Source organism: Labrus mixtus, chromosome 11, assembly GCF_963584025.1.
Source record: "Labrus mixtus chromosome 11, fLabMix1.1, whole genome shotgun sequence".
Taxonomy (NCBI): domain Eukaryota; kingdom Metazoa; phylum Chordata; class Actinopteri; order Labriformes; family Labridae; genus Labrus; species Labrus mixtus.
The window spans coordinates 22,132,537-22,157,702 of NC_083622.1; the positions used below are offsets into that span (position 1 = coordinate 22,132,537).

The window sequence follows — 25,166 nt, forward strand, 5'->3', positions numbered from 1 at the left end:
ATTGCCGCCGTGAATCGGACAACGCTGTGTTCTTAAACAAGCGTCTCTGATGGTTGTCTCTGTCTACCATCACCGGCAGTGTTGCCACGTCCGCTTGTTATAAGCGACTTTGGGCTTGTTTTTATGTAAAGTCGCTTGCAGATATCGTCAGTCGCGGGTTGCGGGTTTCTGGGCTTGTTTTCTAAAGTGCAGTTGCTCCCTATATGATGAACCCCTACTGATTCAATCCCAACTCTCCACAATAAAGCCAAACACGATCGCGATAGTTTGTCCATTTCCAGGATCTGTCCACAACGAGACAAGACAAACACACACACACACACACACACACACACACACACACACACACACACACACATATATAGATATATAGATATATATATATATGCTATAAACTACTATCTATGTGGTAGGTTAGGTAACCTGTTGTGCTCCATTGTATTTATTTGAGGAGCCAGGTCGCTTGTTTTGGGCTTGTTTCCATAGAGCTGGTTGCTTGTTTCTCTCGCGAGATCTGGCAACCCTGCCACAGTGATCTGTTCAGTTAGCGGAACAGCAGCAGCGGATTGAACGGACTCCGCGACGGTTACCAGCATCAAACCGAGATTTGTTACTGTAGTCTGTATTCATGTGAAACTAAAGGTAAAGTCAATTTTGTTAGTTCCGACAGTGAGCCTAGCTTCAGCAATTCAAGCACGAAACACAATACACGTTTGTTACGTTCATTTTTAACACAAGAAGCCCAAGAGAACGACAGCGTTGTGTTAGCCGTGAGCTAGCTTGTAAGACGGAAACGGGTTTGTCATGGATTAGCTAAGATGGTCAACGATGCAGCGCAGGTACGTTACAACAATAGTAAACCTTACGGACAGAGGGAGATAAAGAAAGTCGCTTTTAAACAATATAGTATGCAGTATATACGATTGTTACATTTTGAGCATCATAGCATTATAACATGTTCAATTATGCTACAAGTCACGTTTAGCATCAAGCTTGTCCTGGTTAAGTGTCAGCGAGTCAATCCCTTTGTGAGAATTAGTTTGTTATCACATTGTCAAAGACTTCTTGTATCCATCGACTTCCTGTAACCTCTTAGGGACACACACGTTTGTATAACCTGTTATATAACGCTAATACATGTGCTCATGTTGTTATTTTTGTTGCTACCCAGATCAGTGTGTCGTGTCTGTTTGTGGCATGTTGAAGGGCAGATGAGTTTGATAGGTGAGCAAATCAGTCGATAGCTGACAGCTGCTTGCTTTGGGACAGCGACGTTTAGTTCAAACATTGTGCAAGATAGGAGCTTTTGAGGACATGTCAGTGTCTGGGTTACCACTAAAACATAGTCGATGTTAGTGTGTTGACACTATTTTCCACGGTAACTACAAAGTTATAGGTTGAGAGAAGAGACAGAAACAGATTTAACAGATCAAGAAGATATTCCAAGTGTATGGTGTTTTTGTCGATTTGGCCATCAGATTTGATTTAAAACAAAACCTTAAATCGCTTTCGGTGTGTGTCATTACAATGTGTTAATGTCATGTCTCTCCTCATTTTAACCAGGTGATAAAGTCTTGTATGGAATGACAACTTCACAGAGATATAGAGAATCCAAACCAGCGGGTAAGTTGAGTTCCAGCTGTCAAAATGCACAAACTGTATATCAGTTCAGCAATTGTTGATGTTTCCCTCCTCTGTTGCTGTTGTCCTGTTTCACAAATATACATTAGCTCGCTTTGCTGACATGGAGTGGCAGACGCCAGCTGTGTCAGAGAAGTTCCAAAGCCGTTTTGGCCGCCGGCCTGGAACATCGGACAGCGGGGACACTGGTCTTGGCACCTCGGCATCTGACAGCACAGAAGGTGATGACTTTTGCTTGTTCTTCCACTGCTTGTTGCGTGTGTTATGTAACCTTGTTATGAAGTCTGTCTGTCAGTCTGTGATGGGGCTCCAGTTTGCACATGATATCCTCTCTGCATATACATGTCCGTGTACTGCAGCGGGGTGGTATGTCATTTATATTCTTGACTTTTAAATTGGATTATAAAATGACAGGAAACCAAGTTGAGATTTTGTAATGAGAGATGCCACACATGCTGCTGAGAGTAATCCCTAACCCTTACTACGTGCAAAGAAAAGAAAATATGTTGTCTTCACATTTGTTCACAGTTGTTTCTTACACTTTAATAGAGTGAAGAGAAATTTATGATTCACTGTTGTTGCTCGGGGGATTAACAGAGATAGATCAAAGTCACGGCCAAAATGTTCCAAGGCTTTGCTGCACTACTCTGATGTAAGGGTTAATTGGTACAAGTTGTTGGGATGCCAGGACTGGACTGCTAAATGGAAACCACCCTTAACTGTGGCGTGCAATTTCAAATGAAAAGAGTTTTTAGTTTATATTATCATTATTTTAAAAAGTGACCATCCAACTAAATGAAATATGAAATCTCACTGGAGATGATGGGAGTGTCTAAGTGTTATATTTCTGTGTTTACACAAGAGTGGAAAAAATAACGGACGAGCAGTATCAGGAAGGTTCAATGTTATGGATGGACAGCTGGGCTGGATTGTTCCATGTGCCACAGGAAACATGACAAAGTAATAGTGGAAAAATCATCAGAAGTTTATCAGCACTTAAAGGTTGAACTTTCACAAAGCTGGTATTCATGGCAGTGACACAAATTTTTCCTACAAACACGTCCACCATTTTCATTCATCAAGTTACACGTTTGTGTGTTGACATCCTTTAGGTATCTCTAAGGATGACACATTTTGATTTATGTAAAAGTTATTAAACATCTCAGCAGATTTTTTTTTTTACCAGTTTAGCAACATCTTGTGGGTTTCAACATTGTCTAAAAACACTTTGTAGAATAGTGTTACAGCAAAGCAAGCAGGTGTGGATTGTATGTCTGGCGCACCGGGACATTTCCAGGTGGCCTGAGGGCCTTTTTGGGCTGCCATGAGAAGTCAATGATAGATAGATAGATAGATAGATAGATAGATAGACTTTATTGACCCCAAACTGGCAAATGGTGGTGTTACAGCAGCAGGTTATCAGAGCAAAGCTCCAGCTCTAAACCTTTTGTTAGGTTGACTGAACGTTAGGGTGAGACAGCATTGTCAGCATGGCGACAGTCATCGTTGGGGCTCCAAAGCCCCCTTCCGTTACAGATGTTTGACGTCACTAAGACTCAGTCCATTAATATTTACAGTCTATGTAATGCACAAATCCTCCACAACTCTCATGGTTGGTTTATTGTGCTCAGCAGGGTTACCGTAGTGTCCCACCCGCCGTCTGCAAAAAACAACGTCATGGTGTCCCTCGTGATGTACATAGCAACCGTCTACCTGCTGCTTCTTGGCTAATATTGACAGCATTATCAGCAGGTGAAATGGACAGTGATTTGAAAAGGACCGGTGGAGCAGAGAGAGGGAGAGAATAAGACAGAGAAAGGGCCTTACCACACATGCAGCAAACTGCTTGGAAATAAGTGACATGGTTGCCAGTAAGGGACCAGTGACTATTTTAACTGAATGTGAAATGTAGAACTAGGGACACACAGTTAGCCTACACAATCACTGGTTCATGTGGACTGGGATGGAATTATATAATCTCAGTCCAAAGCAAGAGTCTATGCTATACATTTTGTGCAAACTCTCGTATACTATGGTGCTTTAAAAAGACCACTGCACACCTCCACTTACCTGTCCAGATGAACATCAATAAACCTAAGGGCTAGGTGTAGACAACAGTTAGGCATTTCAGTAAATGCATATCTCCTACTACATGTTTAGAATAACTTAAAATGCTTCATGTTTAGGGTAGTTAGTGTTATCTATACAAGCCCTAAACACACTGTCCACTGAGGGCCTGGATGACGGCATTCTTAGGAAGATTGAAGATACCTTCAAGCAAATTTTGTCTCAGGTCTTTCTTGGATTTGCACATTTCATCACTTGTTATACATTTGCATATCTTTTCAACAAACCGGTCCATCTAGTGTGGGGTCTCTTCTCTGGATTTGAATTTATAGCTGCTGTCTCCATGGCAGTTTGGTTGCAATCGAGCTACTACTTACAATTCCAACTATAAAGCACACAACTGTTGCTTGTGCAGCTTTGTCCTTGCACTTAAAAAGACATTCATACCCTAGCAACACAAAACTTAACCCCAAATTTAGTGACAATAATGACCTGTTGTAGATAACAGCATAGCATGCTTGTGGTGTAAATGGAATTGCTTTAGAACGCCAGAGGTTTTTTTTCCATTAGAAAAGGACATTCTTTTTTAAATAAAGTAACCTGGTGTTTATCAGAACATTCACTTTTACAGCTGCAGGTAATTTGTCATTTCATTATATACTGTCAGAAGACAGGAATGTTTGTCAAGCATACATCAACCCAATGTTCTTCTGATAGAGTAGTTTAGACTTGTTCTAGCCAGTCATGTGTCAGTGTGGAGCCTGGAGGCTGCTTTTTATATTTTAAGTTTCATCTCCTGAAAAGCTGGATTTTTTTCTCCGCAAAATTCTAACCTTTTTACTTCATGTTCAAACTGAGCAGACCCCTCTTTGACTTTGGGTGTACACGTGTGTTATTTGTATGTGTGTGTTTGAGTGGGAGGAGGCAAGGTGCTTAAATAAGCGGCACCCACAGATCACTCCGTAACTTGAGAGGTGGGCTATAAATACCCCTAACCTTTTCCTGTGTATGCCTGTTTGTGTGTTTGCTCAGAGCTCGATACAAACGGGTCCGGCTGTTCGAGGACAATACGGCTTTGGGCACAGTTCCGGCTGCGACGCTAACAGTTCGGTCCAGACATGTGGAGGACAATTCGTTGTTTGTATTTAAATAGTTCTGCAGCTCAGCTCTCCTCAGTTCAGCAGTAGAAAAAATGCCACGGCTAATAACATGTTTGTTGCGTTCAGGTGAATGCCAGATTTCCAGACTCCAGCAGGTCCCTCAGGTTTGTCAATCTGTTGGAATCAGAGTTGTGTAACTTTGAACTGTGTTGAGGCTTGCATGGTGGAGATGTTTGTAGGTTTGCTGTAATGATCTTCACTGTGTTACTGAAGTTCTTTGTAAGCATAATGTGATCTCTGGGAGACTGTTCCTGTTCTTGTACCTTAACTGGAGAGGACTGGGTGTGTAGTAATCTCAGGGTGTTCATCTTTGCATGCTGTTAAGGGAATAATTACAAGGTTTATGCTGAGAAAAGTAAGACCCTTTAGTCAAGAGTTCAATCACTACACTAAAGTTCTGCATGGGACTAGTCAGCTAACACAGGCGTTATCAATGATTTACAGCAACATATTGTCTTAGTTAATCTTGTAAAACAGAGCTTTATTCAATGCAATGGTCTAAGTCTATTAAAAGCTTATACCCTGGGTTGAGTCAGTCAAAGCCAATTCTTTCAGTAGTGACACCTCATCATCAAAGTAGGCCACCCATAAACCCTGCTGCATCTACTTTACATCGCTGCCTGAAAATAGAGGAAATGGCCTGCAGTACTGCTCCAGATACTCTGCACTGATTTAACAAGGTCCGTCTGTATTTAATTGTGAGATAATAGCACTCAATGAAATTTCTAATGACTCTTCTTCTGTAACCCTTTAAAGATTTCTGCAGTACCAGCAGCAGCAGCCCCCCTTTCCAGCCCATCCGCAGTCAGATCCCAATACCCACTGCACATGTCATGCCATCCACGGCCGGAGCCCCGGCCTCTAAGCCCCAGTCATGCCTCCAGGAGGACTCCCTGTCCTCTGAGGCTCACAGATCTTCCTCTGGCTCAAGAACACCCAGTGGCTCCACCTCAAAGTCTTCCTCTCTCTCTAAATCGGCTTCTTCGCCCAACTTGGATGCCCAGGCAGGTGTGGGAGGTGATCTTGTGGGGCCAAAGCCAGACTGCCTGAGTCGCTACCGGAGCCTTATCAATGGGCTGGACCACTCGCTCTTCCCCACAGATCACACACGGGTGGATGAGGGCCAGAGGTTTGACACTCCTGCCGTGGAGCCTACTCTAAATCAGTCAGCCCTGCTGGGGGGGTTATGCCCTGATGTCAGACTCCGATTACAGACGACCGGGATTAGAGACACCTCAGACTACATGTCTGAGGCCTACAGAGGAGGCATGGAGCACAGCTATAAGGTTCTGCCTGAAGCTAGGCCCGGGGTTCCTGGCACTGCAGAAACCTGTAATCAGAGGGGAAGTCAGCCTGGTGCGGCCGGATCCCCTGGACTTTATGCAAACCCTCTCAGTCTGCAGACACAGGCTCTGCTGAGGGAGCACGCAGCCTCTAAGGGTTATGAGCCATTGCGGCAGGACAGATGTAGTGAACTCTCCAGCTGGCAGCAACAACACCAACATAAGCAGCAACTGGACAGTTTACGCCTGCAAGTGGAACAAATGCAGGTAAGCATTAATCCTAAATAGAATACAATAGTACGAATGAGGGGAAGTAACACAAAGATAGCACAACAGGGTCTTAACAAAGAGTAAAGATAAATAGGTTGTTGAGTTTTTTCTTCTTTGAGGGGACCCTCAAAGGTCACTGGAATATGGGCAGTCTGCTGTCTTTGGACATTGAAATCTATCCAGAAATTTGGCTGCTGACACACTTATATAGGTCAACAGTGGAAAGGAAATGTCCTACTAAACAAAGCCTGAGGCAGTGCAGACACACTGTCCTATTTTATAGCAGGGTTTGACCTGTCTATCAGCAGAATGTACCTCATAAGGACTTCTAAGATATTTCTGGTGTCAATTGTTGGATTGGAAGTTGAGTGCTTATCCGAGTCGTACATTACTATACCTACCATAAAAACTTTAAAAAATGAATTGTTCCAAATAGCTTATTGCAGTCCTATTTGCAGCTTGTTCAAATTTGTGACAAAAAGATGTTGCACAACATCCTTGTCAGGATGGATACTGACCAATGTGAAGTGACTATTGTCACTTACCTATTAGCTGATTGCAGGGCACACAGTATATGTAAAACACTTACCAAATACAAAGGTCTTCTGGTTAGAAAAGTGTGTGTGTATGACTAATCTGTAAGTATTTTTTCAATGAAAACAGTAGAAATGTATGTTCATTTTTGACAGCAATGTATTACTTACTCCTTTCCTGTGGGTCCTGGGGGGGTGCTCAGCTTTTTGTATATGGGGGGGGGGGGGGGGGGGGCAGGTTTTGAACCACTGATCTACATGATTAGTGGTTGCTGTTGTGATTTGATGGTTCTAATTATGTTCTTCAGGCTTTCATGCTGCTACATAAAGCTTTCATTATGTAGGAAATGAGAGTTAGAAATAGAAACAGATGGAATTGCAGTCCAGTCCATTTCATTTTAGAGAAACACTGGCATGACTCAATTCTAAATACGTTGTTATTTATCATTTGTACAAGCTGTTTGAAATCCACAATGGTGTTGTTGACAAACTCTGTGTCACTCTGTCGCCCCATGCCTGCTGTGGTGTCAGATCATTTGACCTGGTGTCAGACTAGCCAAATCCAGCAGTGATTGCATTTTGTTCTGGTAATGTAAACACATGTATTATGTGCACTGTACTATACTGTGCTCAGATCAAATAGAAGGAAGTCAGCTGAGCACACAATTGATGCATTTCCAGGTTAACAGTTGTCTCATTACCACTGTATAGTAGTTTCTCCTCTGGATAAACCCCTAACTCGCAATGTTTTTTGTCTTTCTGTTGCAGTTTATGAGTTCTGGAGTGGGTCAGTACCCGTCTCTGTACTCGACACCTGTACACTCAGAGGCAGGCAAGTGGGACGCTCTGGTCAAAGCCAGTGAGAGTCTGCTGAAGGAGAAGGAGCTCATCATTGAGAGGCAAGTGTTATGACATAGGCATATGAATAAACTGTCTCTTACCACAGTAATAAATACTGTGGTAAGAGACAGTTCATTCTCAACTTTGAAGAACATCATTTTGTTTGCATAATTTTTTAAGAGCTGACTTCATAAAGGATCTGATTAATTAGTTTTTTGTAGTACCATTATTTATGTCTGTCTCTTAGGCCCACTACATTTACTGTCCTTTTAAGGTTTTTTTCCCCCACAAAGTTGCTGACATCAATGTTGTTGTTGCATTGCAGACAAAAGCAGCACATGACCCAGCTGGAGCAGCGTCTGAGAGAAAGCGAGCTGCAGGTCCAAGGAGCTCTCCTGGGCCGAGGAGCTTCTTACGGAGATATGTGCATGCTAAGGCTACAGGTTAGTTATCTAAACATGACTGGGAACCTTGTTTACATCCTTACAAACCTTACCCATCAAGAACCTTTATTTAAACTTTGATGTCATATGGTGGCTTTCCAGGAGGCTCAGAGGGAAAACGTGTACCTGAGAGCGCAGTTTACCGAGCGCACAGACTGTGCCGTCCTGGAAAAAGCCGAGGCAGAGCGCAGACTGGGGGCGGTTGAGGCTGAGACTCGACGGCTAACTGACAGCCTGAAGGAGACGTGTGAGAGACACGCGGAGGAGATGAAGAAACAGGAAGAAAGGGTTTGTGCTCGCATAACACGACTTCCTGGCCTACAGTGGTGTTAACCACCTAAACAGAAAATGACATGAAAACAATAGAAGGCGCTCAGAAGTTTATAAGATGTTTTATCCATTTACAAACTGTTGATTTTGCTTCTATTTTAGCAGCATTGATGCATGGCAGAGGATGTAAAACTCTGTATATTATTAGTGTCACTAAAGAGAAACCATTCAAATCTCCTGTAATATAAACAGTTGATAAAAAAAAATAAAACAAACTAACAAAAAACACATTTCTTATCCTTCTAACCACATTTATCTGTTTGTGCAGATCCGCAGCCGAGACAAGCACATCAACAATCTGAAGAAGAAGTGTCAAAAGGAGTCGGAGCTGAAAAGAGAGAACCAGCAGCGCATTGAGACTCTGGAGCGATACCTAGCTGACCTGCCCACCCTGGAGGACTACCAGAGCCAGAACAAGCAGGTGAGGACGGCTCCGCTTTAGCTTCATTCACTCTCACTTGGTCTGTTGTGTGTAAATCATGACACCTGGAATGATTTTTCCATCAGCTTCTAGAGGCAGAGCAGCAGGTGTCTCAGCTACAGGAGCAAGTACGAGAAGCCGAGGTGTGCTTGGAGACGATGCGCTCTCAACTGCGGGAAAAAGACACGCATATGGAGGATCAGAAACGCAGGGAGAGAGACCTCCTGACCACCATCACTGAGTACGAACACAGTCTTAACAACAAAGCCTCGTCTTCTCAGTGGGAGTATGCATTCAAACAGTTAGAACTCGTCACTGAATTTGTGTTCTGGGTTTTTATTGCTGTCCTCTTTAGAATGCAGCAGAGGGTACAGCAGGGCCTGGAGGACGGAGCCAGACTGCCGTCTCTGGATATCGAGAAGCTCAGAGGAGAGAACAACACGTTGAGGGAGGAGCAGCAGAGACTCAAAAAGGTCAGTTGTTTGTCTGTTTTTTTTTTGTATTTGTTTTTATAACGCTTTGCCGGGGGCTTGAAATAGTCATGGGACAGCTTTTTTGTCAATACTGCTTTTAATCATAAAGTCCAGAGGGTGTACAAGGAAGAAGAAAGTTATAAATATGGGCTTTATTTGTTAAAATCTGTCTCCACATTGTTTGTTACCCAATATAGAACAGAGTTTGTTCTACACAGTTGAACTGTAAATCTGCTGTTTATATATTTGAACTTTATGACTTTAGCTACAAAAAGAATCTGACTGAGTGAGCAAAGAGGAAGTGTGTTTTCAGTGAAGTTCTACAAACGAGAAATGCTTATTTCCCTGGCAGTAAGTTTATGTAAATTGTGGTCAATGCTTGTAGCAGCAGACGTTTGATCAAACAGTGAAACAACCACTTCTAATCTATGTTTGTTAGTCTGGTTTCGTTTTGTTTAGAGTGTAGCTCAATGGCTTCTCTGTGTTTGCCTGTTCCAGTCAGAAACACACTTTTACGCTACAGTGCAAGAAGAAGAAAGATTAGTGATTTGGAGTGGATTGTTGTTCATAGTTTTTGTTTCTAAGCTCTTTTCTTCTCTGTCTAGGTCATCGAGAAGCAACACCGGATGATGGAACAGCTCGGCTCTCAGATTCAGGTGTTTATCCGTTTCAATTGTATGTTGATGATTTGTGTGGTTCTTAGTATTTGTGAGTCATCACCTGTTTCTGTGCGCAGGCGTTAGAGGAGCAGATATCTCAGGAAGAGAGCAGCTCTCTGGCTCTCAGAGAGGAGGTGTTGGCCAAAGAGCAGAATGTGTTGGAGCTCCACACAGCTATGAAGGAGGTGAGATGGACTACCCCCCCCTAAAAAAAAGAAGACCCTGTTTCTTTGTATGGAGGGAAGAGAGCTTGTGTATCCTTAATAAATCTGTTTTGGTTCCAGCTGTCGTCTCAGAACCAGGAACTGATGGAGCAGAATCTGACCCTGCAGGAGCAGATGAGCGATCCCGAGCAGAGGAGCACCAATCAGGCCTCCTCCACCCTGCAGCCTGCCGGGGCTCGTCTCACACAGAGGCTGCACATAGAGATCGCGTCCTGCCTCAGCGACCTGCGCTCCCTGTGCAGCATTCTGACCCAGAGAGCTCAGGGACAAGACCCCAACCTGTCCCTGCTGCTTGGCCTCACATGTAAGCATGGGTTTTAATCTTTCTGTTATTGGTTATAGTTATGGGCACCAACCAGGTCATCTCTCAACCAGAAGGTCAGGGGTTCAATTACCAGCACCTGCGGCTACAATGTGTCCTTGGGCAAGACACTTAACCCCAAGTTGAATGTGTATGAATGGATTTATTAATACTGATGCACACTATACGTAGCAGCCTTTGCCATCAGTGTGAGAATGTGTAGGTGTGATTTGTGGTGTAAAAGTTGAGTAGTCAGAAGACTAGAAAAGTCCTGTTTCATTATGGTATCTCTCTTATGATCATAAACCCATTTTTAGGAAGAAACAAATATGACTCCTGTTTTTTTTTTGTATTCCAGCACCCCCACCCATGGCAGAGCAGCCCGAGGACTGGATGGACCCTGAGGTTCTGCAGAAGAAGCTTGTTGAAGCTCAGCAGCTCCGTCGGGATGTCGAGGAACTACGGAATGTGATTCTGGACCGTTACGCACAGGACATGGGAGAAAACTGCATCACCCAATAACTCCAGCACCCATGTGATGGAAGAAACTTGTAAAAGGCCTGTTTCATCTCTGGAGACTCTAAAACGGGCTTGTCTTTCAGTTACTGAATGTCAGAAAGAGGACTGGATTTTAATCTTCTTAAAATGAGGACAGAGGAAAGCCCAAATGGTTTAGCTTCTCCTTCTCTAGACTGTACGTCTCTCCTCGAGCCGCCTGCCTGTAGCTCAGAACCCTCCCATCCCCTGGTGAGTTCATCTATTTCAGTCCAAGGGCTAACAGGAAATAACTTACCTCTAATACTTGATCCTTACGCATTGTGTGTGCGTGTGTCTTTTTGTATAATGATGACATGATAGCGTCGGTTACCAAACAGTCTTATACTTTTTTTCCACTCTGGTGGATAGCTTTTTGTTTAGAGGTCCCACAAATGTAATTTATTTAAATGTTAATTTCTCTCTGCAGGGGAATTATTCAAGAAGTGGTTGACAATCAACTGAAAGTATTTAACTCTGTGCTTTTAACTGAATTCTAGAGAAATGTTACTAACATTGCCATTATTTAAAATGGTAAACACTGTAACATGTGTCTCTGCTGTGAGGTAAAAAAAAAGAAGTACTAAACTGAAGGGTTTGATACCAAAATCAGCTTCTCACACCGACAGGCCTCCAACAGTTTTGATACCAAAGAAAAAACTCTGGTCCAGTCTGTGAGCGCTCCTCTCTGCTGCAAACCTCGTTCGGAATGAACACCAACATGTGCCTTTCTGTCATGTTTGCAACCATGATGCTAATTCATTTTTAGACCAACCACAAAGGGCTGTTTGCAGCGGACTCTTCCAATATGACCTTTCTCTCAGCGTAGTAGGATAGTCAATACATTCCCTGACTCTGAATGTAGTAGATCACTTTGGAGCTTGTGGAGGCCCGACACTGTTTTTGTTCCTGTTTAGATGTATGAGGTTAGTTAAAACTCTTCAATCTGTGTGACCTCACAGCATACTGTACATTTCAGGCTGATAACAGCTGACCTGCATTAGACACAGAGGTTAACTTTTATGATATAGGAATGACTGAAAAACAGTATTAATCTTCAGTATTATTATTTATTTGTTTTGTTTGCATTGACAACTCAGTGGGTCCTACTAATGTGTCGCTGTAACAATGTGCTAATTAATGCGGTTTGAGCAAACTTAGCGTCCACAACGTGTGAAGGTCCCATGAAGTGGCTTTTAGATTGTAACTCTGTCCTGTGGTTTGTCCTCTTTTCATAAGATTAATATGTAAGACTGGAAGTGATCATCGAGGATCCTTCACCTTTCCAGAGAACAAGGGGAAATGTTTGAATCCCACGCGGTAATGGTGATGATGGGAGGGGTTGGCTGGATCAGCCCTCAATCATCATTCATATCGCTCTCAAAAGGAGTTTTGTATTTTGCCCCAGTGTAGGGAGAGCCATTAGAAAAGTCGACACTTTACAGGAAGTGAAAGGGATTTTAATATGAAAATATGCAATAACATCCAGGGACACACAAGCCATTTTTCATTTCATGGGACCTTTTTTAAATTGTACGTAGCACAAGATTTATCTTAGGAAAAAGTCAGGCTCCGCATGCCTTAACATCTCAAATGTTTTTTGCAAAAGGGAAAAAAATGTTTCTATTTTCATACTTTGGTCCTTGTTTGTATTTGCATATTTTAGAAATAAAGATTTTCTGCATTTTTTTCTTCAAATTTGTTCCCATTTCATTCAATTTCATGATGTTTGATGTCAACTGATGTATTGGGTTCTCCTCTGTGAAGAAGACAATGAATGAGTATGACCGGGGAGATTTAATATAGCAGATTATTTATGGACTGTGACATGATCATTTCACAAACAAAAAACACCACTGTCAGTGAGTGTTTCTGTTTATCTTTCAGTCACAGGGGGCCGCCAAGTCAGCAGTCCTCCTCCTCATTTTACATAAAGTGCTCCCAGTGAGTCCCTTACAAAGAGCTGTACATCTTGAATTTAGAGAAAACAGAGAGTACCGGCACTCACACAAGAATCTCATTTGTCGTAATGTTGATAGAAGATCATGTTGAATGGCTCATCCATTCCATAATAACACTCTTCTTTTCATACTGAACGCCTGTGAAAAAGTCTGTTTTTAAACTCAAATCTCGTACAGGTCATTCATTTAGTTTTATTTGACTTCAGTCGGTGAAGGAGGACCTGTCCTCTTCCGCAGCAGCAGAGTAGCGTTACTCGTGAGTCCACACAATTGGAGCGTGTTGCTGTCATCATCGTAGCAGCTCTGTGGGTGTGCGCTGATGATGTCATAACCATGGAGATGCGCCCCTCTGTAATATAAGAATAAAAAACAACCAGTCACTTTTTTTTTTTTTCGAGAAAGATATTGTGTCAGTGCAGGGGGAGTTCTCGCTCACCTGTGATTGTCCAGATACTGCCGGAGGTGGCCGATCGTTTCAGAGGAGCTCATTTTCAAGATGTAAGTATGATTCCCATCTTCTGTCTTCACCTTGAGCGTGATAACATCGAGGGCAGACAAAGGCCGCTCCGTGCTAAATGTCTGCAATCTGTAAGATATTAAGTTCAAACACACTTGACATAATAAAAAAGCTCAGACTGTTCCGAGACTCTACCCCATTACAAGATAACATGGCCGTCCATGGTGACCTGTCCTGACTTAAAGACTGATAGCAAACAGCAATCTGCACTAACGTTCATAATAAGCCACTGAGGCATAGACAGCTTTTTAATCGCCCTTTACATCATGTAGTATGATTTTGTTATTCCTTAAACCAAATTTTTTCATCATAAGTTCTTCATGACTGCATAGATTTATGATGATTACAACACACTGTATACATCATACATCTTCTATCTTACACTCAGTGACTTCTTGAAAAATGCTTACTTTTAGATGAAGTGAAAATATTCCAGATCTGTGCTTCATCAATTCATCCTGTCACGTCATATATTTTGTATTACCTTCTTAAAACTTCACACAGTGCCTTTATGTTAGAGCAACTGGAGTTTGTAATGGCAGACCTCCACACTTGTCATACCTCTCTTTCATGACTTGCAGTGCCGGTGTGTCTATGAGGATCATTGAGCTGCTCTGGGCATCAGATGAACCCTATCGACAGTTAGATGAGAAAGCATACTGAAGTGTTTACATTCAAAGACAGATATGCAAGGTTGCAGAAAAAAATCTTCTGCAATACCACACACACACACACACACACACACACACACACACACACACACACACACACACACACACACACACACACACACACACACACACGCAACCTTGGGGTCATTTTTTTTTACTAACGCTGCTCACCTGTAGGGTAGTCCTCAGTGAGTCTCTGACATCAATCACACGACCTGCCTTCACTATCACCTTCGGTAGTTTGCTCAAGAACTGATCAATGCTCAACTTCTTGCCTATAACCAGAAGAAAACACAGTAGTGACAGTGAATCCTGAAGTTTTCCAACTCACGCACAACAAGAGGGATGCAGCAATAGAATAGGGATGACATGGGGCCCACCCTCGACCAAACTATTACATTCTACATTCTGCGTGTACATATATCATGTATTTTATCCCAACAAGGTTCAGCCTTATCTGGCCTCTGCACTGGTTGGCTGGTACCGGTTGACTCAAAGTTTTGTCTATAGGGAATTCTGCTCAGAAGTGGAAGAATGTTTAGAAAGAGCAGCTTTTCATGTTTATAAGTCCATGTTGACTGAGCCCAAACCATCTTTTTCTACTTCAACAGGATCTTTTACTAAATGCTGGTTAGGTTATATAATAAAAACAGTTGAATATGGTGTCATATGAATGAACATTTCATGAGTTACCCTGTGATACCTACCCCCTCTTCCACAGGTAGCATTGGTTCTTAAACTAACACATGTACGTAAAGTTTCTTTTCAACCTAACCAAGCTGCAACAGTTCTACTTATTTACCAGTTTTTCCTCACTAGCCTGTTATGTCCCTATTTAGCTTGAGGGGAAAAGGTAGATGTTAAGACTAAACTGTTGCTATGCCAACAAGTTCGACATCTGCAAAAGTCTTAAGATTTTGTTTTAAAAAGTTAAAAAAGACAATGTTTGAAGTCAAGCCTGATGTTTCTGTACACATAACATTCTGATCCCAGCCTCCTCCCCACAGAAAGGCATGCTGGTTATTATTTCAACAGTGGAATGAGATCAGTGCTCTGTATCGACCCGATACTCAAAGCCAAGAAAACTGATCATATGGGTGTGTTTCTACTTTTTGGTGAGCAATGTTGGTGTGATGTTTGGGGGACTGACCGGGTAACTGAGAGCTGACGACATTCACTGATTCATCCCTTTTCCCGAGAACAGCTTGTCCTTCTCCAGGAAATTGACTCCACGGAAGTCTGGAGTTAAATTCCTCATCCCGCCTGTCGTGAACCTGCACAAAGAAAATCACAATAAGAGAGCGGGGACTTCCATTCACACGGTTGCTTTCCAACAAGCAAAAACAAACCTCAAAGGGCACACCATCTGGGAATCTTTCCTGCAGCTCGGCTGGAAAATACCCATCCATCAGATCCTGCATGCACTGCTGTAAAGACCAAAGACAGAATTTAAACCAACTCATTCTAAGTAGATACTAACCCTAACCCTAGTGTTATAGTATTAGAGTAGCACTTCTGTTGAGCTTACCTGTGTGCTTTGCTCCTCATAAGAGCGGAAAGGACCCTGAAACATGACAATGCCATTCTTGTACAGACTCAGTTGAATAGGATCCTTCTTTGCCAGCTGAGCCCCGGTGGAAGTCGATTGAACGAAACACTCTCCCTCCCCGGCCAGGACGTTTAGCTCCCTGATCCTCTGCAGCACGAGCTCAAAGTTCATGTGGAAGATCCTAGCCTCAGAGGTGTCTTAAACAGAGGATATACACAGCAGGTTATGATTTATTTCAAGCAGAGGATACAGTTCGTGTTTTTTAGAGGGAAAATCTTGACACAGAAAGAAGCTACCTGGCTGCCAGAGGCCTCTTTCTGAGTTACGCGGCTGCTCGCTTTCACCTCCCACCCAGATCAAACCGTAGTCGCTCAGAAAGCTCTGCAGGACAGCCATCAGCAGAAATCAGATTTGTATAATTATCACCTTATAAAGACGGAAAGGAAATGTTTTATGGCGTCAACTTGCCTCCATCTCACACACTTGATTCTGTAGTTTTTGGCACCTTCTTTCAACATCTGCTCTGCTTTCAATATCATGGGGGCTCTCTTTAAAAAGACAAACAGAAAAAGATGTAGCCTAAATCAAACGGTGGAATGAAATACCAAACCATCAAGTAAGCAGTTGTTACCTGATTCCTTCAGAAGCCTCAGTTTGTCCCTCAATACAGAAATCCTTTCATTCTTCAGGAAATAAAAAGACAGTTTAGAGTCGAATTTGAAAGATGTCTGTTATCAGGTTTCTAACGATCGTCTCAGGGAGTACCTTCCGCTCAATCTCCTGAGCTTGGCTCTTCACTATTTTCTCCAGCAGAGTCACACGCTGCATCATGGCCGACATGAGCTCAAAGTCGCTTGGAGGAGCACCTGAATAACCAGAGTTTAAAAGTTTGAAAAGGCACGCTTTGCACTTCATTAGAGTAAATACAACAATACAAAGGATACCTTTCTTTAAGGCAGCGTTTGACTTTGAAGTTGAGACAGAGTTGGCAGGAGTGTTCGAGGTCTGGGGAGGATTTCGATCACAGGATTCGTCATCGGCCAATTCTGCCTGAAATTCTGAACCACAAATATAAAACTGATTAAAGAGAACCTCCATGTTTCATCTGTTACTGGGAGCATGTTTCGCACTCATTGTATGTTTTTTTCAGAGAAGTGTGAGACACAGTAGGTACATTTACTGAAGAAACCTGTACTGTACTTTACTGGAGTGTTATATTTTAATCCCACTTCATACTTCTTCTCTACTACACTTAAGTAAGAACACTTCTTATTTTAGCTCCAGCTAAATTATTTCAGTTAATATACAAATTGATGATTAACATACAAATAAATAAAATTTTAACTTTCCAATATTCAATTAAAGCTGAACCCCTCTTTGTTAGACAGAAACTATAAGTTCAATCTTTCTTCATTAAATTTGTTTTTAATGTTTCCATTTAGTCTAATGTGAGAATTTGCTGCCTCTGTCATTTAATGCTTGAAAATAATCATTACCTATGACCTCTCAGGGTTTTAGTGACCTGTAAGTGCAGTCTTTTCTTTTATAAGATTTGAAGACAAACCTACCTTTTAACAGATTCCTCCTGAAGGGCACTTTCTGCCTGTCCCTGTAGATAAAACACAAGTTAATGCAGCAACAGGGACATGAAGGTAGCACAATGAAATCTCGCTGTCAGTAACCTACCATTTTTCATTCTGATGGCCCTGCAGTGGAGTGCGCTTCGTTTTCTTCAGCATGGACAAAGGTGAGCTCATTTTACCTGAAACAGGAGAGCCTATTGGTCTAAATATCGCAGACTTGGTCAGGCTCTCTGTAGAGAGAGGGCTTCCCCGAGTTTCTTCGGGTTTGTTTGGAGTCTGTTGCCACTAGCAACGCGGGGGGAAGCAGTGGATTAACTGTGGAACAATGTTTGGACGGTTCATCTTCTAACCGCGGGGGGCGCTGTTCCTGTAACACTTTCTGTCTCCGACACAAAGATCACACAAACTTGGCATTTGTGTTTACTCATCTTGTTTTAAATGACTGGCTTTCGACTCTTTTATTGTTTGTTTTATTATGTTCATTTTAGCTAAATAAAAAATTAAAAAAAGAGAAGCACAGTTTCCCAAAAGAGAATGTCTTATAATGTGACCAACTAATAAAGTTATACATATTATTATTATAGTATTAAAATGGGTTTGCACATTTATATTTATATCCAAGCTATCGTAAAAAAATAAAAAGCTTTCCCAATGCTGTCAGAATGTCCTGCTTTGGTTACTCTGCCATCCGGTCACTTTTAGCCACTAGTCGGCCTCTCGGAGAGAACCAGCCACACTGTCCGGCTCAGCCTCGCTCCTTGAGGGAAGTAGCAGGCATACAGAGAGGATGCTGGGGCCTGCCAGTCCCGAAACACATCCATCACTAACCCGGGGCTGTTAGGCTGGTCCGGGCTATGGCTGCACCCATCGCACATTTCGACGAAGACTGGCCGATTTTCAGTGATCCGAGCATGGTGGTCGCGGACCAGAAAGGCCGCGTTGCTGTCACCGCTGTGGGGGGAGAAGAGGCGGCAGCAGCCCGGCAGCTCCTCCCGGGTCATGGTGATGATGATATCAACGAGCTGCAAGACGGCAGCTTCTTCCCGGGGGGTGCCTGTGTTTACAAGTCCATGGAGGATTTAGTGAACGATTTTGACGAGAAGCTCTCCGTGTGCTTTCAAAATTTTGACGCAAAGACAGACAGTATCGCCCCGGTTAACGTGATCGGTGAGGACACCCTGCTGGAGGAAGACGAGTGAGTGTTTATTGTGTCTGGCTTCTTCTCCACAGACAAAATATATCGTCTATAATGATGTGTGGATGTTCATGATTAAAAATACCTGCTTAGATAAAACCGTGCAAATACAAATGACCTGAAATGAAGAACAGGAAGCTGATATTTATGAGCAAAGGTCAATGTGTGTGTTTAGGATGTGGACGGGACAGTTACACATCGCCACCATCTTTAATGAGGTCATCAAAACACAGGACACTGGTCTGCTTTAACACTGCTGCAGTATCACACTGTGGGAATGTTCAGATTAAAAATGTCAACATTCAACCAAACAGGTGCTCCAGTATCAGTCTGCTATCGGCATATGTCCCCACATGACTTTTAATGAGAGATATTTACCGATATGGAATTTTAAATCCAAATCTCACTTTGTCTCATGTGACGTCATGAGACGTGCACATTGATCAGTAGAGCTGTGCAGTGATTTTTAGAGCTTAAGTTAATCAATAAATATACTCTGCCTTGTTTGATGACCTTTTCATTGTTCCAGTCATATGTAAATATTAAAACAACATTCTCTGGTTTAAGCCTCTGAAATGTGATCATTTGCTGCGTTTTGAGTTTTACACAAATAAAATTGTGCACTTAATAATTTGGCAGGCTACGGAAATCCTCAGTAGTGGCCCTTTAGTCCATTTCAATAAAATGGTTTTGTTTCAGAACTCTAAATCTATAAAACATATGCAAACTATAAATATAACATTTCCATTCTTTGCTTAAGTAAGAAAACATTTAGTGCAAAAACCTGTGTTTAGCGAGAACACAGTATATTCACAACAACGTCAAAGCCTGCAATAATGAGAGATTTGCATCCCTACAGTCTCAGCTACTAAACTGTTTCATAAATAAAGCTTATTAAAGCTTATTAAATGAGCCCATTTTTGCATCAGAATGCTCCAAACTACAGTTTTAGGTTTTTATGATGCCTTGAAAATGACATCATCCATGGCAGCGAACTTGAAAAAATCTGTAGGGGGATTATACTTTATCTCATTGTTAATGCAACTCCAGGCTGTAATGTCTAAAATGATTTCTGTAATGTCTTTAAATTGACACCAGTTCCCTTACTACAAGTTTAACAGTGCACAGTGTTTAACATATTAGAATCATGAAAGGTTTAATTCATTACTTATATTAAGTACAGCAACAACAACAACATAAAAGGTCAGGAATGCTCTTGTATTCTTATGGTAAAAATATTGAATGTGTACTGTTGCTGTTGAATGATGGTAAAGAATGGAAAATCTTTTATTTTTATGTAAAGGGTGTCACACCCTTAAAGACACATTATCCTACATTTCCCATAATGCATTCCAACAGCACCAATTTTAGACTGCCTGGTAAATTCCAACATCTGTCAAACTCCATGACCCAGTTGACATCTGGCGTTATTTTTCTCCATAGCAACAGACGACATAAACAGACTGTGTAGTGCTGGCTAAACTAAACCGATTTATTTTTTTGGTAAAATCGAATATTTGGGGAAAAATAAAAGTTCCCTTTTTTTTTTCTCCACAGAATCTGGAACGCTCTGACCAGTAATTACGGCCATGTTATGCCGGTGGATTGGAAACGGTCTCGGACTTGCTCCCTCCGTGTCCCCACGTTCAACCTGGAGGAAAAACCTGTGAGTAACTCTGCCCCTCCCGTCCCATCTCTGTCCCACTTTTCCTTCCCTTTCTTTACTCCCTTACCAAATCGCCCTTCCCTCACACATTTCAGATATTCACGGTACCAGGGTTTAGTGCTTTGATTAAATTCCCTCCCCGTCTTTCTGCTCCTGTCTAGGGGAAGAAAGATGTGACCACTGAGCTGTCGGACGATGAGGAGCTGAGAGAGCAGCTGGACATGCACTCCATCATCGTCTCCTCCCTTGCTGAGGAGCCGCTCTTCACAGCAGAGCAGGTGAGTAACATTCAAACCTCCAGCTTTTTTTCCCCCCCTTTCTTCAGACTGACGCGTCTCTTTGATGTGTCTGTTCATGCTGCGCGCAGGTTATCGAGGAGATCGAGGAGATGATGCAGGACTCTCCTGACACAGAGGCTGGGCACAATCCGTCCCAGTCGGACCTCTCGATGCTCTCTCTGGACGTCCAGCGCTCCATCAGCAGCCCCAGCTTTGAGAGAAGTAAGTCCATACAGATCAGGATTCATATGGAACAATCATAAAATATCATTATGTGTAAGTTGTGCTACATCAGTCGTAGTGCCTAAGTGTTTTGTGTATATGTGTGTGTCTGTGGTCCAGGGTTGAGTACCATGAGCGTGGCCGAGCTGAACGAGCGCCTGGAGGAGACGGAGGCAAACATCAGGAGGTTCTCGGAGGAGCTGGTGCAGCAGCTGGCTCTCAGAGACGAGCTGGACTTCGAGAAGGAGGTGAAGAACAGCTTCATCTCCGCGCTCATCGACGTACAGAACCGACAGAAGGAGCACCGGGAGCTGCTGAAGAAGAAGAAAAAGCTTAAAGGTGGAGCCGGGTCATCACAGAGTCAGGCTGAGAAGACGACTGGATCAGTGAGTACCTCAGCCTTTCATTTCTGCATAAGGAAAACAATCAGCCTGGTTGTGTTTTCTTTATTGATCCTTCCTTTCTACTGTTTTCTGTATCCATGCTTTTCAAACAAACTGTCGTTTCCTTGATTCTTTTCCTGTCTTTGGCTCCTCTTTGTCTTATCTTCCTCTGCTTTCCTTCCCTCCTCCTCCTCAGCGCTTCAGCATGGAGGGACTCTCCTCTGTCATTCAGAACAGCTTTCGACAGACTTTTGGGGGCGGGTGCAGTGAAAGACAGGTTGCTTTCTGTTTCTCAACTGCTCAGCTTCATTTTCGTGTTCTCTGCACTTAAATCTACACTTGAAATACCACCCTAGAGATAAACATCCATCTGACCTTAACCACGCCCTTGGTCTCTTTTCTGTGATGGTTTGCAGTATTTGACCACAGTCATCCCGTACGAGAAGAAGGGACACCCTCCGTCACTAGAGGACCTCCAGATCCTGACTAAGAGTAAGTTCTTAAACCGTCCAAACTGTATTTGAATTTTAGCATCTTTTGACTCATCCATTCTACCTCTGTGTCTCTTCCTGTCTTACAGTTTTACATGCAATGAGGGACGACAGTGACAAGGTGCCCAGCCTCTTAACAGACTACATCCTCAAAGGTGAGCTGCTCTGATCTGATTCTATGGTAGAAGTAGTTGATGGTATTTATTCTGAAATGTGAAACATGAAGGATTCCAGTAGTGAGGTAATTGTGATTGGGCTGGCATTGGTTGAGCATGTTACAATGAATCATCTATATTTGACATCATTTATAAGTCTTATTTCTACATTTCAATACTTGGTGCATGTTCATTTTTAGTTACATGTTAGCATTGCTAGTCATTTTTAGTATAGTGATGGTTTGTATTCTGTTAGGGCCGTCACAAAACCAGAATTTTAAACATTAGTATGATACTAGCAAATTTCAAGGTATATCAAAACCTGATTTGATACCATATCAACAAAAACATGTAAGTCCTAGGCATCCAATATTTCTTGTTTTTAATGATCAAAAATCTCCAGATTACTCCTGCACACTGTCTAAACATCTAAACATAATGTTTCTATATTAGACTGCAACTTTTGATGGCTTCATTCCTCTCCTACGTACCCATTATATGAAATAGTTTCTGTCCTTTTAGATAGTATTGGTCATTCAAATAACAGAAATCTTAACATTTTAAAACATGTGGATTCAAAAAAAGTATCAAACATTTTGAATAGTTTATTTAAATATAGTCTTTAGGTACTTGCACTCTATCTTTTCCATTTTCTGCTTCTATACAATCCACCACGTTTCTTTGATAAATGTAGCTACTAGTTACCTCGTGGGTTCAAATTAACCAACACACTTTAATCGACAAATAAAAGATGATCTAACATTAAATTTAAAGTCTTTATTGTTTCCAGAGTCACAATTCAACATCTACCCAACAGAGTGACTGCATGAAGTAGTGAAAGTGAACCTTGATTATTACTTACCAACAATAAAGTGATACACAAATTAACGCAAGAATAATATTTCTGCATATCGAGGGCCTAAATTCTCTTTTTGGCTAATTTTTTAATGTCTTTTTTTTGTGCGAGCATTTGTAACAAGTGTTTGTTACAGCAGATGCCTGTAGTATGTATTTCATTTTTAAGAATTATTAATAAAACTAAACAACACCATGGCTAATTGATAATTTTACTTTAGTATCAGACTTTAATTTGGTATAATTGGGACAGCATTGAGTGAAACATTTGACAGGTAAAAGACAGAAATCTAAAATGTTCAACTGTGTAGTCTTTAAACTGCCTTGACGACATGCAAACTAGTGCTTAAATGGTATAATGTAAATTACTGTACTGATTATTTACACCATATAAACATTTTGGTCCTCATTTTTCTACTTTAAAGTCCTTCCTTTTACACGTGTTCTGTTTTCATTCTTTCATCTTCTCTGTCTCTACTTCCTGTGATCTAACTTATCGCCGCCTTGCGCTCTCTAGCTCTGGTGTGAGCTAGTGTGGATTAGGAGGTTTGTGACACCTTCACATGTGATGTGTGCACTGTTGTGGTGTTGCAGATTCCCCCCCTCCCTCTACCACCACAGTGTAGCGCAGTCTGACCCTGACGTTCTCCTTCTCACTTGTCCCCTGTCCCATGTTGTGACTGACTGCAGCATGGTTGATCCCTTATAGTGTTACACTCTCTGAAAAACACTCACAGTCGAGCTCTGTTCACCCTGCAGTAGATCGTTTTAGGACTTTTAGTAATCTAGAAATAGTTTTGCAAGTATTCACCCTCATCCAATCTATTTGAATAACAGTATTGTGTATGAATAACTGGTGAGATATTTCCTGAACTTGTTCCTTGTGTTTATCTCCTTATTTGTCATTTGTAATGTTTATGTAGAGTTATTCCTGTTCACTCACAGCTCTGCTAATCTTCATCTGTTCTTTTGTTTCAGTGCTTTGCCCGACGTAAAACCAGAGGGGAACACCGCCGGCCGAACACGCTGCGTGGATGAAGAGGGCACATTTTTAGTTTTCGGCTGACATGAAGCACACTTAATTTATTCCTGCATGTTTTTTTTACCTCAAGATGTGACTTTTTTTTTGTGTGTCATTTTCTCCATTGTGTTTGATTTATTTTGGGTTCAAGCCTTGTGATTTTAGAACCTCATGTGTGATCCTGTGCAGTCTTACTTTTCTTTTCCAAAAGAGTATTGTAAAAAAAAACGACGAGTTATGTAAGAAGAAATGCGTCCGGATCGATACATACCAGCAAAGAAGCTGCAGTGTTTGTAAACTGTGCTTTACCTGTTGGTTAGAAGTAAGATGCAAAGGGCTTTTGTATTTAAATGGAGGTGCTAAGCTATCTACGAGGCGACGACAAAATGCACTGAGCACGTTGAACACAGAAGTGGCAGTTACAGAGAAATATAAAACTATGTTTCTGAAGCATCAGAATTGTTAACAAAAGAGTAAAGAAAGATTTACAAAGGTTTGAATGATCCTAATGAGGAAATTTAAAGTATTAAAATGGCACATGAGATCGATCAGAGACAAGAAACTAATGTATGAACTAATCAAATAGTTACAGTTAACCAAAATGTTAAACCATCCTATAATTAAACACCACCTTCCATATAACCGCAGAATCACCGAGCTACCTGCTTTCATCTCAGCAGAGCAAACGATACATCATTATATGTACTATACATATTATTATTATGTGGAGGAGGTGAAGTGCTGATGGTGAAGCTGATGGAGTCTGGACTGATAGTAACTAACTATGCATAAGAATGAACACTGAATTTGTGACCCCTGCACTGTCTGAACTTTCTGAATCAGAGACTGTCGATGTGCCTGCTGTGCACAGGGCAGCCTTTATATACGCCACGACTAGGCTATATTATAATTCTGTATATATTCTTATATATGAACAAGCTGCCTTTGCCTTTGCCTGAACTTTTGTACATTTTAAAAGACTTATTCTCAATGAATGTCAAACTGCTGGACTATTTAAAGCCTGCTCCGTTGTTTGTTTATTTTGTAAAATATCTTATTTCAGATATATGAATAAAATCAAACCCTTTAAGTCTGTTAGAAAACGTCCCTTTTTTTTAATTCATGCCATAAAGACATTTAAAGGGTAAACACACACTGATGATTTTATTACCACAAATTCTCAACCCCCTCATCTACAGACAACATCATCACGAATAACATAACCAATCACTGCCATGAAGCATGAATAAACGTTAATCATATGAGGGTAGCTTTATAAGGTGCAAAATATGGAGGTTCAAATATGTGGTGAGAAAATAAAGTCCCAGTCAAGAAATAAATACAGGAATGATGGGGGGGGGGGGGCATGTTGTAATAACTCTAATCCTCCTAAATGATTTGACTTTCTAGTAACCCTTTGACTCTATTCCTGAGTAGAAT

The 25,166-nt window shown here is 41.7% G+C and overlaps 3 protein-coding genes across 7 annotated transcripts; 2 read left to right on the forward strand and 1 right to left on the reverse strand.

Moving 5' to 3' along the window:
• Nucleotides 1-525: 525 nt before the first annotated feature.
• On the forward strand, nt 526-12,877 carry cep85 (centrosomal protein 85). 3 transcript variants are annotated; one of them, XM_061050923.1, is made up of 14 exons: nt 526-642; nt 1,564-1,623; nt 1,731-1,862; nt 5,625-6,418; nt 7,723-7,853; nt 8,120-8,237; nt 8,340-8,525; nt 8,836-8,988; nt 9,075-9,229; nt 9,344-9,461; nt 10,067-10,117; nt 10,198-10,305; nt 10,405-10,648; nt 11,004-12,877. In XM_061050923.1, exons 2-14 carry the CDS (start codon nt 1,584-1,586, stop codon nt 11,165-11,167), a joined length of 2,394 nt encoding a protein of 797 aa, XP_060906906.1. In that variant the 5' UTR covers nt 526-642; nt 1,564-1,583; the 3' UTR covers nt 11,168-12,877. The 3 variants fall into 3 exon arrangements, with proteins under 3 accessions (XP_060906906.1, XP_060906905.1, XP_060906907.1); XM_061050922.1 differs by having other exon boundaries at nt 547-839; XM_061050924.1 differs by lacking the exons at nt 526-642; nt 1,564-1,623; nt 1,731-1,862 and adding an exon at nt 4,736-4,972.
• On the reverse strand, nt 12,230-18,161 carry ubxn11 (UBX domain protein 11). Of its 2 annotated transcripts, none has more exons than XM_061050926.1 (14): nt 17,564-18,161; nt 17,446-17,486; nt 16,822-16,935; nt 16,643-16,743; nt 16,509-16,560; nt 16,361-16,425; nt 16,174-16,258; nt 15,857-16,074; nt 15,678-15,755; nt 15,479-15,602; nt 14,500-14,603; nt 14,219-14,289; nt 13,577-13,726; nt 12,230-13,489 (listed from the first exon to the last, which is right to left on the reverse strand). In XM_061050926.1, the coding sequence occupies exons 1-14, from the start codon at nt 17,632-17,634 to the stop codon at nt 13,333-13,335; spliced, it is 1,431 nt and encodes a 476-aa protein (XP_060906909.1). In that variant the 5' UTR covers nt 17,635-18,161; the 3' UTR covers nt 12,230-13,332. The 2 variants fall into 2 exon arrangements, with proteins under 2 accessions (XP_060906909.1, XP_060906908.1); XM_061050925.1 differs by having other exon boundaries at nt 16,346-16,425.
• Nucleotides 18,162-18,174: 13 nt separating this feature from the next.
• Nucleotides 18,175-24,821, forward strand: fez2a (fasciculation and elongation protein zeta 2a). 2 transcript variants are annotated; one of them, XM_061050927.1, is made up of 9 exons: nt 18,175-18,655; nt 20,213-20,321; nt 20,483-20,599; nt 20,689-20,821; nt 20,942-21,207; nt 21,401-21,481; nt 21,621-21,696; nt 21,785-21,850; nt 23,684-24,821. In XM_061050927.1, the coding sequence occupies exons 1-9, from the start codon at nt 18,315-18,317 to the stop codon at nt 23,698-23,700; spliced, it is 1,206 nt and encodes a 401-aa protein (XP_060906910.1). In that variant the 5' UTR covers nt 18,175-18,314; the 3' UTR covers nt 23,701-24,821. The 2 variants fall into 2 exon arrangements, with proteins under 2 accessions (XP_060906910.1, XP_060906911.1); XM_061050928.1 differs by lacking the exon at nt 21,401-21,481.
• The last annotated feature ends 345 nt before the right edge of the window (nt 24,822-25,166 follow it).